The sequence below is a fragment of the Epinephelus fuscoguttatus genome, linkage group LG1 (genome assembly GCF_011397635.1).
Source record: "Epinephelus fuscoguttatus linkage group LG1, E.fuscoguttatus.final_Chr_v1".
NCBI classification, from domain to species: domain Eukaryota; kingdom Metazoa; phylum Chordata; class Actinopteri; order Perciformes; family Serranidae; genus Epinephelus; species Epinephelus fuscoguttatus.
The window spans coordinates 46,061,737-46,081,213 of record NC_064752.1 but is presented as its reverse complement, the minus strand read 5'-3'; the positions used below and the strand labels follow the sequence as shown (position 1 = coordinate 46,081,213).

At 39.8% G+C, this 19,477-nt stretch overlaps 1 protein-coding gene across 21 annotated transcripts in view; it reads right to left on the bottom strand.

Moving 5' to 3' along the window:
• nfasca (neurofascin homolog (chicken) a) overlaps positions 1-19,477 on the bottom strand; it is a 203,796-nt gene that overhangs the window by 43,248 nt on the left and 141,071 nt on the right. For 16 of the 21 annotated variants that reach the window (XM_049566611.1, XM_049566691.1, XM_049566862.1 and 13 more), the window contains 14 exons: positions 18,933-19,076; positions 18,015-18,126; positions 17,720-17,886; positions 17,113-17,260; positions 14,322-14,446; positions 12,116-12,160; positions 10,543-10,644; positions 9,701-9,898; positions 7,195-7,265; positions 5,887-6,109; positions 5,502-5,617; positions 5,172-5,382; positions 3,865-3,987; positions 1,462-1,635 (listed from right to left, as the gene is read on the bottom strand). In XM_049566611.1, the coding sequence (XP_049422568.1) occupies positions 1,462-1,635; positions 3,865-3,987; positions 5,172-5,382; positions 5,502-5,617; positions 5,887-6,109; positions 7,195-7,265; positions 9,701-9,898; positions 10,543-10,644; positions 12,116-12,160; positions 14,322-14,446; positions 17,113-17,260; positions 17,720-17,886; positions 18,015-18,126; positions 18,933-19,076 (1,959 nt within the window). The remainder of the gene's footprint in view (positions 1-1,461; positions 1,636-3,864; positions 3,988-5,171; positions 5,383-5,501; positions 5,618-5,886; positions 6,110-7,194; positions 7,266-9,700; positions 9,899-10,542; positions 10,645-12,115; positions 12,161-14,321; positions 14,447-17,112; positions 17,261-17,719; positions 17,887-18,014; positions 18,127-18,932; positions 19,077-19,477) is intronic. The other 5 variants (XM_049567185.1, XM_049567827.1, XM_049567351.1 and 2 more) reach the window with 1 other exon arrangement.

Below are 19,477 nucleotides of genomic sequence, written 5' to 3'. Positions count from 1 at the left end.
TTCAAGATTCTGCTTCTCACCTTCAAGACCCTTCATAATTAAGCCCCTTCCTACCTGTCTGAACTCCTTCTTATCTACACAGACTCCCCTACTTTTAGATCCTCTTCCGCATTCCAACTCACATTGTGACTTGACCACCGTGGGTTCAAGAGCCTTCAGTCGTTCTGCCCACCCATTGTCGATATTCAATATAGAACAACTGATTTGGCCAATAACCTATACTGATACCGATATATCCACTTTTTTTCCCTGCCTTATTTTAGGTCAGCAAGTCTCTTCTGTAGTGGAATTAACATCATATTATGCATGCATACTCTTACAAAGCTTTTCAATGTATGTATCTTTTTTTTTTAATTGTGCAAAAAAAGAAAAAGCATGTTGGCCAATTCTGAAAGTTCAGTTTAAGGCCGATATTGGCCAACAGCAATGATGTGCTGATATTATCGCGCATCCCTGAGAACACACTCTCTATCTGAGAAAATAGGTGAGCAAACATTAGAGGGTGCTAGGCAAGCAGGCCATCTGCAGCTTACCAAACAGCATAGGAGAACACCTATTTGTTTGGTTTTTTAACTGTTTTATTCAGTATTTTTACTGGTTTTATTCACATGGGTTGTTAACTGACCTCTGCGGATAATTTGGCTCCAGGTTAAAACTCTGATCAATGAACCCTGAAGGAATTCTAATAGGGAGACGTTTCAGCTGGTTGAAATCCTCATCTCTAGATGTCACTAAATCCCCCTATATCTTACACACTGACCCTCTCAGACTTTGTTCAGACTTCATGTATGTGCTATTTGAGATCAAAAAATACATTTTGTAATATATTTTAATTGAATCTTAGTAGTCAGTTTTGTTTAGTAAGCCTCATATCTTATTAGATTTAAACATGAAGACAACATGGAAGGAACTTATAACTCTACACACATGGACAGGCACAAATTTTAATGGTCCCAGGAATGAGTCCACAATGTTGGCAACTCAAAAAAAAGGCAATAAATTGCAACACTGGCTTGTCATACTAACCTAGTGTTTATGTTAGAGCCTTTGAAATTGAAATTTGGTATAACATTAGCCAAATACTACATTTTTAGACAGAAGCATGGAAACATCTATATGTATATATTGCTTGGGTCATAGCTTGGGACCCAGAGACCCAAATGTTGCATTATTTTCCATTTTCTATGGGCCAGTAGTGGAATATATGACATTTGCTTGTGTCTGTGAATTATTTAGATCTGTTTGTCTGTAAACAAAAATCTGAAATGTGAATATAAAATCTGTAATGTAATCAAAAACCCCCATCTTATTTGGCATAGAGTGACCCTGTGGTGAACTGGCTGCACTGTAAACCTTACATGTTTCAGATGCATTCTCACCGTCAAGGAGAGCATTATTCTTTGGAAGCACTGAATGTGAGATTATATTTTGAGGGGAGGCAACAATTGTAGAAACACTCACCTTCATTTGCGAAGTGTGGTGACTCCTCAGCAAACACCTCCCCCGCTCCCACCTGAGTGAGTGCTGACAGGTAGAACTTGTAGCGGGTAGATCTGTCCGGGAGGCGGATGGTGAACTCTGTCTCATTAGGAGGGAAAGTCTCCAACTGGGGACGACCCATCCTAGAGCCATTGACTACACACACACACACACACACACACACACACACACACAGGAGAATGACAGAAAAGGACAGATGGGTTGGCTTACTATCAGAATTATTCCCAAACCACTGGGGGAGTGTGACACTTCAACAGAGTGCCAGCCCGCTAACTATGGGCTTACAGTCACTGCTGCTGACCGACAGCATTTTACTTAACTTCCAGTTATTACTCCATCAGATCCTTCAGAGCAACTTCCTCATTCCACTTTGACCTACTTTGCATCCTGCAGCTGTGTGCATATGTACAGTAGCCTGGTTTAGATTGACCATATGTCTGATTGTTTATCGTTCATTTTGCTGTCATATTATGTCTTTGTTGTAAAGCTATGCATTTTTGAATACAATATATGTATATCATAAACTAGAAGACTAATAGACTTTGTAAGATTGAAGTCTAACACCCTCTCACATTTAAAGACAATGAAAGTTTTCCGTCACACAATATAAGGTTTTACAAAGACTGGGGATCTTGCAGGGTCACAAGACTAAAACTAGAATATTTTGAGATGATTTCCCATCCTGCTCCTGATGGAAAATATTAGGCCAAAATCCCTTTTAGAAATACGATATATCAACAATTCCTGATGTGTACACAAAAACACATAACTCTAGAAACACAAGATAAAAGGCATCATATGTCCATAGTATTCTTGTCCATTCAACATCAGTAAATCCATAAAGATAAACTCTGTTTGCATACAAACTTTACATTTTGGATGTAGAGGCCTTAAATCACTGCCAGCATATGCTGATTATTTTAGTGGGAGGGAAAGGTGGGAATGAGAGGTGGTCCCTGTCAAAAAAAGAAAGATTTCTCACTAAAACAAGTGCTGATTGGCAGATCAGATACATGCCGAATGAAACAACAACTCTTGTTCCCTCCACAACTCCACCAGGTTCTCCTGTTTTTCCACAGTACAGAACCAAGACTTGGTGCCTCCTCAAAGTCCCTTCCACATTTACTGTCTACCTGGTTTGCTGCTTCCAGTTTGGTGCTGTTGAGAGTGCGCCCATCGGTTGTTTACAGTGAACTTCAGTATTTGCATGAGTCAAGACTTAACACTTACAGTAATATTAAACATGTTTGATTTTGTCAGAACATCAAGATGAGAAAAGATTGACTTAAGACAGCCAAGACTGAGTTTATGACGACCTTTCCCCAAAGATCAAGATCATGAGAGCGCATTAACTGAGGTAAAACTCTTTTGATTTTATTTTGACATTGGACATTTTTCTGTTACAGTGAAATAGCATTAAAGTTGTTTGGTATAAGGTCGATATGACTCAAATAAAAACTATAAAACAAAGCAAATACCCAAGGCTCACAAACACTTAAGCCCCGTTTCCACCAAACACTTTCAGTACAGTACCTTAGGTTCCAAAAGTAACCCTTCAGACATTGTACCCAGACCCTAGGTCTGTTTGGCGTTTCCACTGCACAATGGAACAGGATTGCACACTGACATTTTCAGAACATACACAGAACAGGCTGCAGTGAGAGTTTCTCTCGATGGGATATTTATAAATAGCAGGTTCATGCATTTAGTCCATCTCAGGCAAGCGCAGGGGTTTAGTGCTGCCGGAGCCCACAGGAATGATGCTCCATGACGCTTGGATTAGAATACAGTTCCCATAATCCGGTCCTAATCAATACATATTTTTAAACTCTTGAAGATCCACTCATTAAAAGTGTATGTCATCCAAGAAAGACAATAAAAACTAATGGAATGGTCAAAGTTGTCATATTGAAACTTCAAGTGTACTGATGCAGTCAAGTCATCAACGCACGCAATAAAGTAGTAGAGTAAAATTACAAGTAAATGTTCCACCTTAAAAGATAGAAGAAAAAAGAGAGGCAGCAACAGAGTTTACTAATATATGTAAGACTTGCAACAATATGAACAGAGGTCAGATGAGCTTCAAAACCAGCTGCAACTCAGCCCTGAGCAAGGAGGACGGTCAATGAACTGCAGTGTTTCTAGCTCCACCTTTTAGTGCCAGATCAGTGTGCTAAGTAACAGAAGGGTGACTGAATTGGGGATGGCAAGGAACGGTTCCATTGGTACCATCCTGAACTTTATAGAGTTCACACAGTTAAGCAACTCATCACCAAGTGGAAACACCAAGGTAAAAATGCTTTCTGTCTGAAAGTGTGTACTTATGTGTGAATATTTGGGGTTTGACAAATCAGAGCAGCTCACCTGTTTGGTACTTGAGGTGGTATCCAATCAGAATGCCATTGGGCTCCAGAGGTTTGTCCCATTCAAGGTGGATGGTGTCAAAACTTCTCCGGTTAATCCTGAAAAACTTCGGAGCATCTGGCACTACAAACACACAGATAGACACATATAATCAAGCAAACAAATATGTGAAGAGTGGACACAAAAGAGGAGCAGGGATTTAGAAAACAGACAGTGGGGGTAAAAAAACTTAAACTGCACAAGTTATCTTCAGAGTGTCCATATAGACAGTGTCAGAATACCTCTTACAAAGTTAACTTAATGCTCTGTCCCTACAGCAAATTTGGTTGCAAAAGCTAATTTAAATTTTACTTTTAAATTGCCTCCTATATAGTTTCATTTAAAATATGTGTTAAAGAGAGAGCAAGCGTTAGTCTGACTGACTGGCTCTTGGCCTGTCATACTGTCATGGTGATTACTGATAGAAAAAACACTCACAGGAAGCTGATTGTAGGGATTTTCCATTGCCAATACAATCGTGAATATCGTGCTTGTTTAGCTCGTTTACTAAATTACGTGAATGCTGCTGTCACACTGAACATACCACTCTCCTATCCATCCATCCACCCATTTTCATCTGATTATCCAGGGCCAGTTCGTGTCTGTCTCCCCAGCAAAGGAGACATCCTGATCAGATGCTTGACCCACCTCAAACGGCCTTTTTGGAGCAACAGAGCAGTGGCTTTATTCTGAGCACCCTCCGAACATCTGAGGTCCTCACCCTTTGTTTAAGGCTGAGCCACTTGTATCCACAGTCTCATTCTATGGGTTACTACCCAAAGCTCATGACCATAGGTGAGGGTCGGAATGTTTGCTCAGAATCAGAATCTCTTTATTGTCATTGTACGTGTACGACAATGAGGTAGCAGCTCTCAGATTCAGTGCAGTGAAAGTATACGTTAAAAACAAGGCAGCAAAACAACAGCTATACAAATATGATAAAAAAGAAACTATGAATAGGAAATAAGAAATATCCCTAAACTGTTCAAAAAAATACACTATCGTTGCAAGTAGAACCCACTATATCATATGCAATGCATCACCTATCAGTGATGTCATAACAATATTTGTTTGTTAACAAAATGGAAGGTAAAGTCATTCCAGTAAGTTTAAATGACATTTTAAGAGTTTGAGATATTTTGATGATTATCGTCATAATATCATCAGTCATAATTATTTTGGCCAGGAAAACTGTGGTATAAAATCTTCAATTTACCTCCAGCCTTGTTAGAACACTTTTGTGAAACTACATGAGATGTGGGCCTCACCTCCCTCCTTAGTAGTGAATTCCATCGTGTTGCTGGGGGGACCTTCAAAGAGGTTGTTGGCCACAACCATGAACATCTTGTATTTAGAGAAGGGCACCAGGTCGCTGAGGATGCCAGATGGCTCGGCCACCATACTGTAGAAACCTTTTGTCTTTTTCTCCTTACTGACCACCAGACCTGGAACCAGGCTGGACTCACGCCAGTAGTGCAACTGGAAGGTAAGGAGGAGGGTAAGGAGAAACAAGAGAAACTGTCAAAGACTGAGAAATAGTCTATTTTTAGACCAACTCCGTAGTCAGTTCATTAGCATTAAAAGACAGTCAGTCTCACTCTGTACTCTTTGAACTCTCCCTGGACAGAGCTCTGGTCCACAGGCTTCCAGTGTATGTTCGCTTTGGTGCTGTCAACCTTTGACACCCTCAGGTCAGTGGGAGCATCAGTGGGCTCTGAACACACAAAAAGTGACACAGTATGTGTGAGCAGTCACAAAAATATAGCTTAAGCAGGAATAAGAACATTCCCTCATTGGTGCTGTTGTTGCTTGCAGTCAAATGGCTTAAAGTCAAAGTGAAAAGATTCACTGATCACATTGTGAGAGGCAAAGAGAGTTTCTGTCAGCTTAAAAGCTTCAACACAAAATATCTACCAGCTTTAGTTCAAAAATCAATGTTGATATTAGCTTTCACAAACTGATATCCAGTGTGTATCGACTTACCGTCCTCTCCAGAGTATCCAGTCACCACATTAGACTCAGGTCCGTGTCCAAACTCATTCCTGGCCTGGATTTTGATCTCATAAGGCACATAAGTTTCTGTGTTATGGACGACATGTTTGGACCCCACCGTGGTCACATTTCTCCACTCCTCTCCCGAATCTTTCCGTCTCCACCACACACTGTAGTGCAGGTTTGGACCATTTCTCTCCAGATCAAGCAGAGGCTGTAGAAAACAAACAAACAAAAAAAAACATGGTATTACCACCTCACAGTTGTCCGTCTCCACCAGCCTGTCAAGTTGCAGTTTCCATTTATGTAAATCCAGACTCTTCAAATTTTGAAGGAATTTACAAAAGGTAATGAGAGTATTTTTTGAGTAATGGTCAGAGAAGGGATTCCGCAGAACATTATGATGTCACAGTGATGATGACCTTTAACCTTTTGGATATAAAGTATCATCATTCATCATTTTATCCTATTAGAGATATGTGTAAAATCTTATCATAATTAGCATATGGATTCTTGAGTTATGTTATCTTTTATGTTTTGTGAGGTCACAGTGACCTTCTACCACTAAAATTTCATCAATTCATCCTTGAGTCAAAGTGGATATTTGTGCCAAATTTGAAGAAATTGCTGAGATACCACATTCACAAGAATGGGACAGACACAAAAAATAACAGGCTTGTTTGAGATGAACTGTGCCTAGCCCATAAAGTGGATGAGATCAGGGGGCAGCAGCAGGAGGTGGTGACAAAAAGCCTTGGTCAAGTCGGACAGTTTCCTGACAATCTCTAGCAGCCTTCAGTTCATACAGGAAGTCATCCTGTTAGATCTGAGGCGGATGTCAAACCTGTATATCAATTTGATCACAGTCTCCAATTGTTTTAATTACAGAGTAGCTTCATAAAATGTTTTACAGATGATCTGTAATATATGTTCATGGTTCAACCTTGATTTTACATGAATTCTCATATACATCAGCATCATATCAGTTTGCTGCTGCAGAGCAGACTTGTCCCCAGACTACATTAATAAATTGAAAACATCAGCCTGTTAGTAAAAACTATGGCTGCTTTGATCTCATGACAATGTCATTGTCCACTTTTGCATGACATCAGAGCAAGTTGGGATGAAGTCGAACACAAATCTAACCGGCATGCATTGTGTGGTGATTGCTGGTTATCAAATCTGTGCAGGCCTGGCTCACCTCAAACAAGCCTATTGCCTCCGGTCACGGCTGTCACAGCGGCATAACAGGCAACAGGAGTCTTATGAGTCGTTATTTTCGCCTTGAACATGTCTTACCTCCCAGGTGATCTCCATGTTGTCCTTCTTGGATCCCCAGCCTCGCAAACCTCTAGGAATGGCATCTGGGGCTTTTTTTAACACAACAAAATTTACTTAGAGTGAACAACATCATCTCCAACAAACCTCACAGCTGAAGGTACAGAGATGGTCTAACACCAGCTGAAAACCCAGAGTCTTTAACTTTGTATTACTTTTACCTTGGCTACACACTGCATATCCAGCCCGCGGGTTTACAATTTATTCATTCATTAGGCCAACAATTCAACATTTATTTTGTCCTATTTTGATTTATCTCTGTGTTTATTTTAACATTAGATAAGATTCCCAGGTGTTGCAACAGCAACACAGAGAGAGACACAAATAAGTACTTACAATGAGAGAAATAATGAAAAAAAATCAAAATTTAAAATAGATAAATAAAAAGTATATTACTTGCAACACAGTGACACCCCAATATGTGAAACATGTCCAGCCTGCCAGAAGCTATTAGAAAGCCTGTTGATGCTTTTAAGATGCACCTTAAGACTCACTTTCATTCCCTGGCTTTCACTCTAATTGTGATTAAGCTGATTTTTTTTCTATTTTTATCTGATTCCCTGGCTTTAAATTGTGTTTGAACTTGTTTTGATTTTAATTTTGCTTTATTTATCTATGCTATTATATGTCTTGCTTTTTTGTTATTCATCTATGCTTTTACATGTATACTTATATATCTGTCATTGTGAAGCACATTTGAATTGAATTGTTTATTTATCTTGAACAGTTCAACATATCAGTTGACAATTCTTCTTAAAAAGTCAAACGACGATAGAAATTAATTGTACAGTCAGCTAATTCAACACACATTCATTTGCAAAACACCATATTATATGTCCGAGAAGGGACAGAAAGAAGCCATACTTATCTAGTCCTGCCCCTCCTTACTACTTCTTTAGATTAAGTTTAAATAATAGCCGCTTTACAATGCAAAATAGATAGCAAACCAACTTAATGCCATGACATTTGAAAGTGCTATATAAATGAAATATAAATGAAACCTGAAACATATTTCGTACAGTATAATATATAAAGTATATTAAACTGAGAAAAATAAAAACTATTAGGGCTGTCAAAGTTGACACATTAGTAATGAGTTAACAACAATTTCTTTTAATGCCACATTTTTTTTTTCATGCGTGATTACCACACATACCTTCTGTAATTATGACCCTTGGCACACCTCATACATTGGGAAATCAGAAAGCCATGCAGCAGTAACGTTGTGGATGGCAAGTAGAAACAAACCTCAGTGAGCCAAAATGGATAAAGAAAGGGGTCTTTTGAATGGCAAGGTCAGTTTCAAAGCCCTGCTAGATGGTTCTCTCTTCAAGACTAAAGTCATTTGCATTTACTGGCTATGTGAATTGAGTTACTACCCTCAAATAGCACCTGCTGGCCAAACACACAACTGATGCAGAGAGCCTTCCTCCACCTCACCAAAGGCAGACCACACTGGATAGTTTGTAACAGAGTCACCTGGACAACTCTTCAAACAACAAACTTTCAACAGCAATACAGTTGCTAAACGGGTGGCTACAGCTTGCAGGCTCAAGAACAATTTGCGATTAAACACAAGTTAACTATAGGCAATCGTGATTAATCACAATTAAATATTTTGATCAATTGACAGCCGTAGAAACCATACATCATTAATTAACATCACAAGGCGCAAAAGTATTATATGCTGCCCATGACCAGAGTTGTAAACTCTGAAATTAATGATAGTGTAGAGAAAGATGAAACCATCAACTATAACAGCATACACCCCAGAAGAGTTTGTAATATGATTAAGTGATTTCACTTAAAGTTTCTTGGAGAAAACAATCTGCCCCTCAGTAATTGGGTTTAAGTCAGGGATGCACAGTATTTGTTTTTTTTTTCTGATATCCAATATGCTGATTTATAACAACTTATTTGGCCGATAACCCCTACTGATATCGATATCTCCACTTTTTCCCCACCTTATTTTGGTGATCATCAAGTTTCTTCTGTAGTGGAATTAATATCGTATTATGCATGCATGTTTATATCATGATGGCCCACCAGCAGATGGAGACATCAAATAGAACACTTTTCAATGTGTGTAATATTCATTCATTGTGCAAAAATAAGAAAAAGCATGTTGGCTGATTCCAGTAGTTTATTTTCAAGCCAATATCAGCCAATACCGATGACGTAGTGATATTATTGTGCCTCCCTAGTTTGAGACCACTGTCCTATAGACTCAAACAAATTTATTTCAAGGAGACACATCTACTATTTCAAATCAAAGGTCAAATTTATTCTCACAAATGTAGGCGGGTTGTTATGACCTGAAGCCCTCAGTCAAACAAATCATAATTTTCATGTAAAGTGCAAGAAGGTACGTTGATTTCAAGACACCTAAACTACAATGAGCCAACTAAGAAGTTACACGTGTCTTCAAATACATGTGATTTTTAGATGAGTGTGTCGTTCTCCTCACCAGCTCCGCTTGTCTTGTATCGTGGCGAGGGGCGGCTGGGCTGACTCGGGCCCACTGAGTTGATGGCGATGACCCTGAACTGGTAGTTGACAAAGGGGGCAAGCTGCAGAATGACAGAGTTGAGATCTCCGGGGTAAGAGGCCAGGTCCTGCCACCTGCCAGGCTCCCAGCGATCCTCCTCGAACTGGACCAGGAATTCTGCAGAAACACACAGCAGACCACTTCCTGTTACAGCAGTGGAGATTTATAGACATCTAGAGATCCATGACAGGGTTCAGTAGGTTCTCTAGGAACTCCTGCAGCTGTGGCTTCATGTATTATTTTGTCATTTCATTACTTCATATCCACCCAAGTTTAATGAGCCTGTTGCATTAATTTTACAAATCTTCCTATTAATACAGATTATAATTATCATTTTATAAGTAATAGGCCCTCAGACAGATGGATTATAATTGTGGCCTATCAAAATGTACCTCATTTCTTCAGTAATGAGTGTTTCTATTTCAACATCCTTTCATTACCATTTCTCTCCTGAGCTTGGGGACCTGAGACAAACTCTAACACATCACCTCTTTAGCTCTTCTTTACTCACACAGTCTCCCTAGACGATGCACTTTACTGCTACACTCTGTCAGGACACTGAGATAGATGGTGCAAAGCTTTCAAATACACAAATCAGGTTCAGACTGTGCTTGTGAAGGCAAATTTAGAGAAATGTGATAATGCAAGTGTTATACAATCCCTTCCAGGATGTCCAGGAAAAGTGAGGATGCAGGCAAAGGAAGAGTGTGTGTGTGTGTGTGTGTGTGTGTGTGTGTGTGTGTGTGTGTGTGTATACTGACCTTTGACTGGGCTCCTGTGGTCATTTCCAGGGATCCAGGTGAGGCGAACACTGCGGGCTGCAGGGTCTGACAGATCCAGATCCATGGGAGGGTCTGGACGGTCTGCACAGAAACAGGGAATAACCTTACTTTAGACAGGGAACAACACATACAAACACACACACACATGCACACAGCCACAGGCATGCTGCAAAACACCTGTCACTCAGGGCAGTTCTCACAAATTTGGTATGTTTTCCTACGAAGAGCAGTGCACCCGAATTCGTACATTTCCTACGTATTTTGAAAGGTTGCCATCATGTGACCAATGTGCTGACGGCAGTAAACAAGGAAACAATCCCAAGCACTTGTAAGAAGGCAGGTTGAGGTGATGGATGGTTGACAAAAATCTTTGAAGTCATTTTAAGGTACGTCCTCACCATGTTTCTTTTCCTAAACCTAACCACAGTAACTTTTATTGCCTAAACCTGACCTCCAAAACTTTATGTTCATTGTGTAACTGTACGTTAAGGACGTAATGTCATTCGTAGGGCGCAAATTCGTAGGAAATCATACGAATCATTCTATGAGAAAACTTTGGTCACTCCTTTAATCTTAAAGGGACAGTTCATCCCCAAATCAAAACTCACTCATCCCCAAATCAAAACTCACTCATCCAGACTGATAAATGGCCACTACAGGAAAGAGGAAAAATATGATTTTTCCTCTTTCCTGTAGTGGCCATTTATCAGTCTGGATTATTTTGCTGTGAGTTGCTGAGTGTTGGAGATATGTCTGCCTTCTTTCCAGTATGAATCTAGATGGCACTCAGCTTGTGGTGCTCAAAGTGCCAAAAAAAAAATACATTCGAAAAACTCAGCTATGTCTCTGTCCAGAAATTATGACCCTGTTACTCGAGATAATTCACAGACTTTGTTGTGTGCAGCTTCATGCAGGAGCTATTTTTTTTCTACCAAACTAAACCCACCAACTGCAAAGTTGCAGAAGTGACACTCTGCAACTCACACCAAAACAATCTAGATGAAAAATAACACTACAGGTAGGAGGAAAGATTTTGATTTTGGAGTCAACTATGCCTTTAAATTAAGCTACACCACTAGATTTTGTTACACTGAAAAGCACCTTTAAATCTCCTCTTAGTGCACTGTTGAGTTACTTGTTTCAGAAAATCATAAATGTTTTGCCCAGTAAAATGAGGAAAAATCAGACAAACTACTTAACATCAACAAATAATTCAGAATGAGTGGAAATATGGTTCCGAACTGGACATTATGAAACTAACAATGAGAATAAATGACTTGACGGGACGAATTGTGGTGCATGCATACAAAATCCTATCTGTATCATTATTAACTATTTCCAAACACACATCATGGAGAAAAAAAATAATATTTAGCACATACAAGATGAATAGAACAGTGTTTCATATCGATATTATAACACTGCAGAGGCACACGTTTAGACAGAGACAGAGGACAGAAAGTAAAACATTAAGAACACAAAGTAAACTTGATACAAATCAGGAACAGGAAAGAAAAGAAAAACAAAGATTTTGACCCGAGCCGTGTGTTACCTGGAGGCAAGGCACTAGAGACTGAGGGGTTGAGGGAGGCTTCCTCTGTGGGGCGAGGTCAAGGACCAGGAAGTGGGTATAAAGGTTAGAGTTTGCAGGTTAGTCTACCAGCCAGTCAAAAGCAAGGGAGCACAGTGGTTAACATGTCATTGGATTAATAAAAGTCAGCTTCACTAACATCCAGTTTGAGACAATCGTGTAATCATCATCATCACATTTGAGACCTTTGCATTGACATTTAGATTTGAGACACAGATGTAAGCCAGAATGTTGAGACATTTCTTGACCCCAAATGAAATGTACTGCTTAGCAGAAACACTACTTTTTAAGACAGGATGAATTTTTGAGAATGATAAACATGCCTTCAAAACACGGTAACATCTGCCGAACTTTTACACATTAAATGTTTAAAAATGACAGAACCAATGGTGCTTATTTTGTTGAGTTGTTACATTATCTAAAAATTTTCCACCAATGTTATAACACTGAGAAATATGCAATTTTAATAAAGGACACAGGTTGCTGTCGCCTTTCAGTGCTGTCATAACCCCTGATCACATGCGTCAGGGTTGTGGTGGTCTGCAAGAAGCTGTTATAAGTTATCTTTTTATCCAGTTTTAAGCCACATTTTTACAACACACTCTTAAGATCTTGGTCTTTTAAGCTACATGTTTAATCATATAAAGGGTTTTAGTCATCGGATGTTCAAATCAGAGGAACACGCTGAGCAAATGTGAACAGTAGCTTGGCACCAGCCCCTTTTGAGCTAAACAGGGTGGGGAAACACTGATTTTTAATGTGAAACTGCTGTAATCAGTGTTTTTAACCAGCTTAAGTCACCAGGTCTATTTGTTTTGGAGAGGAAGAGATGTCTGTGGATAATTCAGCTCCCAGTAAAGACTTCCTGAATGATAAACATGAAAGGAATTTTACCTAGAGAAACTAAGTACAATGACAACATCGCTCCATTTTTTGTAATTGTTTTAACTGAAAACGGGGCGGCACGGTGGTGTGGTGGTTAACACTCTCGCCTCACAGCAAGAGGGTTGCCGGTTCGATCCCAGGCGTGGGAGCCCTTCTGTGCGGAGTTTGCATGTTCTCCCCGTGTCAGCGTGGGTTCTCTCCGGGCACTCTGGCTTCCTCCCACAGTCCAAAGACATGCAGACTGGGGACTAGGTTAATTGATAACTCTAAATTGTCCGTAGGGGTGAATGTGAGTGTGAATGGTTGTTTGTCTCTATGTGTCAGCCCTGCGATAGTCTGGCGACCTGTCCAGGGTGTACCCTGCCTCTCGCCCGATGTCAGCTGGGATAGGCTCCAGCCCCCCCGCGACCCTCAAGAGGATGAAGTGGTTAGAAGATGAATGAATTAACTGAAAACACCTGGCGGCTGAAAATTACATTTTGTATATATATATATATATATATATATATATATATATTTTTTTTTTTTTTTTTTAAGATATTTTTTTGGGGAGCTTTTTAGCCTTTAATGGATAGGACAGACAAGCGTGAAAGGAGAGAGAGAGGGAGTGACATGCAGCACAGGGCCACAGGCTGGAGTCGAACCCGGGCCGCTGCAGCAACAGCCTTGTACATGGGGCACCTGCTCTACCACTAAGCCACCAGCGTCCCTACATTTTGTATATTTAAATGAGGGCCAAATTTTATTCTTAACAAACAACAGTGGCTTATTCCTGTGACTCAGTGTCATTAATGAAAAGTCTCATGTCAAAACAATGTTCACACAGGATGTTCAAACTGTGTCTACATTACAGCTTCACTACAGCACTACCTACACAGCACTATACAGTGTCTCAATACACTGCATGCAAACTGTTGAATCAGTGGGAGTAAGTAAAGTTAAAGCTAAGTTAGGTCAGTATTTTAGTAAACTGCAGCAACAATACAACGTGCATGATTTCCATTTGAAGAGCTGAAAAATAGTACAGGGTCAAGAAAAACTGAAGACATTTACAGTAAATATCTAAAGAGGAGCTAAAAGAGAAAATATAAAACACTAACAGCAAAAATAAAAGCTGTGTGTGTGTGTGTGTGTGTGTGTGTGTGTGTGTGTGTCAAAGAGGGAAAGACATGTAAATTCTGTAAAGTGCTGGTACATTCCAATGGAAATACAGTAACTTTTATTTTCATACATTCAGCTCTTAATAAGTCATTATTTCCAGCACTGCTGTGTATGAGTGTACCTAACACAGTGAGGCGGGCTGAGGCTGAGTCCTCGTCTATCTCAGATTTAACAGTGCAGGTGTATGAGCCCTCATCGCCCTCATTCACATTGGGGATGGTTAGCGACTCCTCGTCTTTCCTCAGCCTGGGAGACAAACAGACAAAGGATCAGCAAAATTCCATGTTTACACTTTTGAAGCTGACATCTATTAAAATGAATCAGTCATTCAATTCTAAACTTAAAAAACTCCTGAGTGTAAAACTGACTCATTTCTCGACATGTTTTAGCTTTCCTCTTGAAGACAAATTACGTTCCTTTTGTGTGCCATATCTTTTACAGTGGACTGATTACACTTTTGCTTTAAACATCAATTTCTTATCTGCAAATTATTTGTTTCACATTTACTCTACCATATATGTATACCTGTGTCCATGTATCAGAGGTTGGACCGAGTCATTGTTTTGCAAGTCACAAGTAAGGCTTTACAAGTTCCAAGTCAAGTCCCAAGTCAAGACAGGCAAGTTCCAGCACTGTTGTGTATGGTCCCAAGTCATTACCTTTAAGTACTGAGTCCTTAACAAGTCTTTATGTGCTCTTGACCAGATATAATGCCATTTTGACAACAAAATGCTTTTCAAAATTTGTATTTATTTCTTAAAACTAGTGTGACTTAAGTTAATCATAAAAAAAGTATTGGTGGGGCATCCCAGTGATTCGCCTGGTATAGCGTGTGCACTAAGTGGGCCTCTACTGCATATTGCCCCCCCCCCCCATATCTATCAGTCCTATCTAATAACACAAAAAGGCCAAAAACTAATCTAAAAATAAAAAGTAGTACTGACAGTGCACTTTCATAAGATACAGTTGTATTACCCAGCAGCATAACAGAAATTTGTACACTTCTGTCCTGTCTTAGTAATATAAAAGTAACACGTTTTTGCATGTTTTGTGTTTAAATGAAAGAGTTATTCACCTACTTTACGGAGGAATAACCCATATGTTTTGCATACTGCAATCGTTTTTGATCGACCACTACATAGTTTTAATCTTTTGTGCCATTTTTTCCAAATGGCACTCAGTAATATAACATTAGTTCTTCTTTTATCCTGCATTTAGATTTGATGCTGTTGGGTTGGTTCAAACAAAGTAGATCATCTGGGAAATTAAGTGTTGACTTGCGGGGAAATGAATGTTATTTAGTAGATTCGGTAAATGACAGGATTCCTCTCACACTTTTTAAATTGCATACCTTTTAATCTTTGGGCTTGAGGGAAGGGTTTTTCAAGTCAAAAGGCTCAAGTCCAAGTGAGATCACGAGTCACTGGTGTTAAAGTCCAACTTGAGTTGCAAGTCTTTTTTGATTTTTGTCAAGTCAAGTCTAAAGTCATCACATTTGTTACCCGAGTCTGACTTGACTCGAGTCATGTGACTCAAGTATACACCTCTGGATATGTATACAACAAGAAGATACGTTTCTATTTTGTGTCATAAATCTTCTTTAAAGTTGACGATAAATATACGAATGTCCCAAAAGTCTTACATTACCCATGTTACCCTGCCATACAGTAAAGCCTAATATGCAACTATACAAAAGCAAGCAATGATTCAAAATTACATTAATCAGCCCTGCATGTGTTTTAATGACTGCAGTATGTTAACCTGTTAAAAAAAAACTAGAAAGAAAGTCAGATTTCAGCAGGTTAGTCATATCTTCGGAAAGACCCTGGGTGGGGGAACTGTGACATGAGCCAGGCTGCAAAAGATTTTATCTCATAAATTCCCTTAATCACAAACAAACCACAGACCAGTCATCCATTGACTGATAAATTAAATTCCTTTATACTACAGTCTGAGTGAATACCTGATCCTGATTGGCTGCAGGGTGTCCATTAAAAACTGATCATTAACACCTACTAAGAAGTTCAGGCTAAATTGTCTGTTCACTATTTCACATTAATGTGCTGGCTACATAATAGTATCAGCCTGTATCTAATATGACTAAGGGACACAATCAAAGCCTTTATTTACAATTCATTGCCAACACTGAGTGTAACATTAGTCCTTCAGTGCTTTATCATCAGAACACCACAGGATGGAGACTGTAATACACTCTGCAGGTACTACACTGCCCCTCTGAACTTAAGCAATCACCTCACATCCCACTCACTGTTCAACTCGCTACATCAGGCCGTGGCCGATAGTAACACTACACGTGGCATATTGTTTGTTTGGGAAGGTCTTGATACTGATTTGGGGACAGTGACTTGGCTGGATAGCTGGCTAGTCTTGTTGTTAGACATACTGTCAGATTATTTTTAATGTTTGTCAACCATACACAATGTAATAGACTTTGAATCTTGCTAGCATAACATTAGCTTTCTGGCTAATAGCTGTCCCAATAGCTGGGCCAAAGAGTTCTATGAGCTAAGTGGAATACAAATACCTCCAGTTGATAAATCATATTTACTTGAGTAGTGAATAATTCTTCCATAGCAAAAGAACCCTATGGGGCCTCAGTGATGGTTCCAGGTATTAGGTAAACCCAAAGGTGTTACCAGGGAAAGACTTCACACTGCACACTGGACAGTTCATGCCTCCACATCAGCCATTAAAAAGTGATAATGATAAACCAGGTCACGTATCATCCCTTACTTTTTTCAAACATTTACCCTTGTTAAATGATACCTTTGCATGGATTAGACGTATTTTATTCTTTAACACTTACAGTACATGGTCGTTGGTGTTCTGATCTTACACATGCAGGATAGACACATAAGAGAATATTTTCAAGTTAGTGCAGGTGCTGTTACCTCCATCCCATGTAGAGAGGCTTGTCATCTTTGGTCCAGGCCACAGTATTGGGCAGAGTGGGATCAGACTTCACCTTACAGTTGAAGCGAGCCGTGGAGCCCCTGATGACTGACTGATGTTCTGGGGCTCGAACTATACGAGTCGGCTCTGAATTGGAGTAACGTTGAAGAGGAACACATACACACACACGTACATACTACATAAACTTGCACATATAGATACATCCAGGAAGTGAAAGGTGTGTCTAATGACTGACGTAACAGAGTTGGATAGAGCACACTCTTAGACTTTCATCTGGCAGACTTTAAAAAGAGTGTCTTAAAATTGAAAAGTTATCTCTCTGCCTTGGCAGATTAGTTCTGTTTTAATTCTTTTCACTGAGTTCTACCCTGAACGCTAAAATGGAAATATTTTTGCTGTGTGTGCAGTTTGAATACAAATGTAACTGTAAGTAAACAGAAGATGAGGCAGTTTAATCAAAGGCACAAGAGATGTGAATATAATCCAACAGCACAGGCTATTTGGCACAGGGAAAGGAAATCATTTCATATATGCCCCCACACACACACACACACACACACACACACAAGTGATGTAATGTCTGACCTTTGACTTCCAGGCGAACCTGGCTTTCGGCCTTGCCCAGGATGCTGTTGGCCACACAGGTATAGGTGCCCTCATCCTCTGCTCGGGCCCGTTTGATCTCTAGGGTGCCATTGATGTAAACACGGTACTGACCACCATCCAGCCCACTGCCCTGTCCATTCTTAAACCTACACACATGGATAAAGTAATACAGTATAGATATATGAATTAAGTGTCATGCTCAAGGACATGTGGATGTGGATTCACAGTTGGTGATGTTTGCATTTGAGTGAACAAATAAACATCAGATGCTCACCAGCGCAAATCTGGCAGAGGGGAACCAAAAAAGGGACACTCCAGGAAGGTGCGGTTGTTCTCAATGACTTTAATCAGCTGGTTTTTAGGGCCCAGCATCCTCGGAGGCATGTCTACAAAGACAGGGACAGTGAATGAGATCTTTACCACTTTAAGAGCTCTTGCATTTCAGTGTTTAACATTTGTAGATCTAAAGGTTTGAACAGTTTAATCAGTGATCAGTGAGTGTTTGATGTTTTAGGAGCAGAAAATTTGACTTGGAGAAGCACAGATGTAATTAATAACATTAACGATGGATCTGTTTTATTCAAGTGTCCCAGTGTGACAGTTAGCTAGCATGCATGATACCAGGTACCTGAACCTGAATCAATCAATCAATTCAATCAATTTGAAGCAGCTAAATGGAATTCCTGCAGTATCATCCAAGTCTCATATATCCATGTATGCTCAATACTTCTCAAATACATGCATTTTTGCTAAAACCTTACAATTTAAATCACATCAGTGCAAACAGTCTCATGCACAGCCAAGTAGCATGTCTGGACATGCTCAGTGTGTGTTACTCATAGGTACACGTGTTTCAGATCACAAAGCTTTAGTGAAAATGCATGTGTGTAGGAAATCCTGAGCTTACGACTGGATAAATGAGTCTTGGATTATACTGCCTGAGTTGTGTTAGAATTTGTAAACTGATGTTTTGCTACAGGTCTGCTGTTGTTAAACATGATCCCTGTTTACTTCAATTTACCATTGAAGGAAACTAGAACAACGTTCAATTCATGAATTCAAGGCATCTTGCAGTGTGTAACTGATATACAAACGGTCATTTTACAGGTGAGTATTATTATACTGACAGAAGTCAGTGTTCGTTACTGCTCTGTATACATTTTGAAATCAACCTCCCTCCCCCATGTCTCACCGAGGACGCTGACAAAGGCATTGGCCAGCAGGTAGCCGTGCTGGTTAGAAGCATTGCACTGGTAGACAGCGCTGCTTCCCATCTGCACCGAGCGGAAGATGAGGGTGTCACCAAGCTCCTGCCGGCTCAGGCTGGGGGGTGCGACTGGGAGGAGAGGGCAGTGACAAAAATAAGATGGTAAGAAAGCCTGACCGAATGAATTTGATACAGATGTAAAGTCGAGACATTGTCTACTTCTAGAATGATCTGAGTGGTTAAAGTCAGTGTATAATAAGCCATAACACAACCTTGAGTACATCATAACACTACCTGGTCCTGATTGTCATTTTCACTGACTGAAATCAGGCCAATCAGGCCAGGTTGACCTCTCTATCTGAGCTGCATACAACCTATATGAAAGACACTGGGTCTCATGCAAGAACATTTTCATTTTCTTTTGTAAAAATTTCTCCTTCTTTTTTCTGTGGGGCTTGTTAGAATGAATGTTCCAAATGTGATTGTTTAAACTCTTTTGAGTTTACAAGCCTGTTGTAATTTGCTGGTTT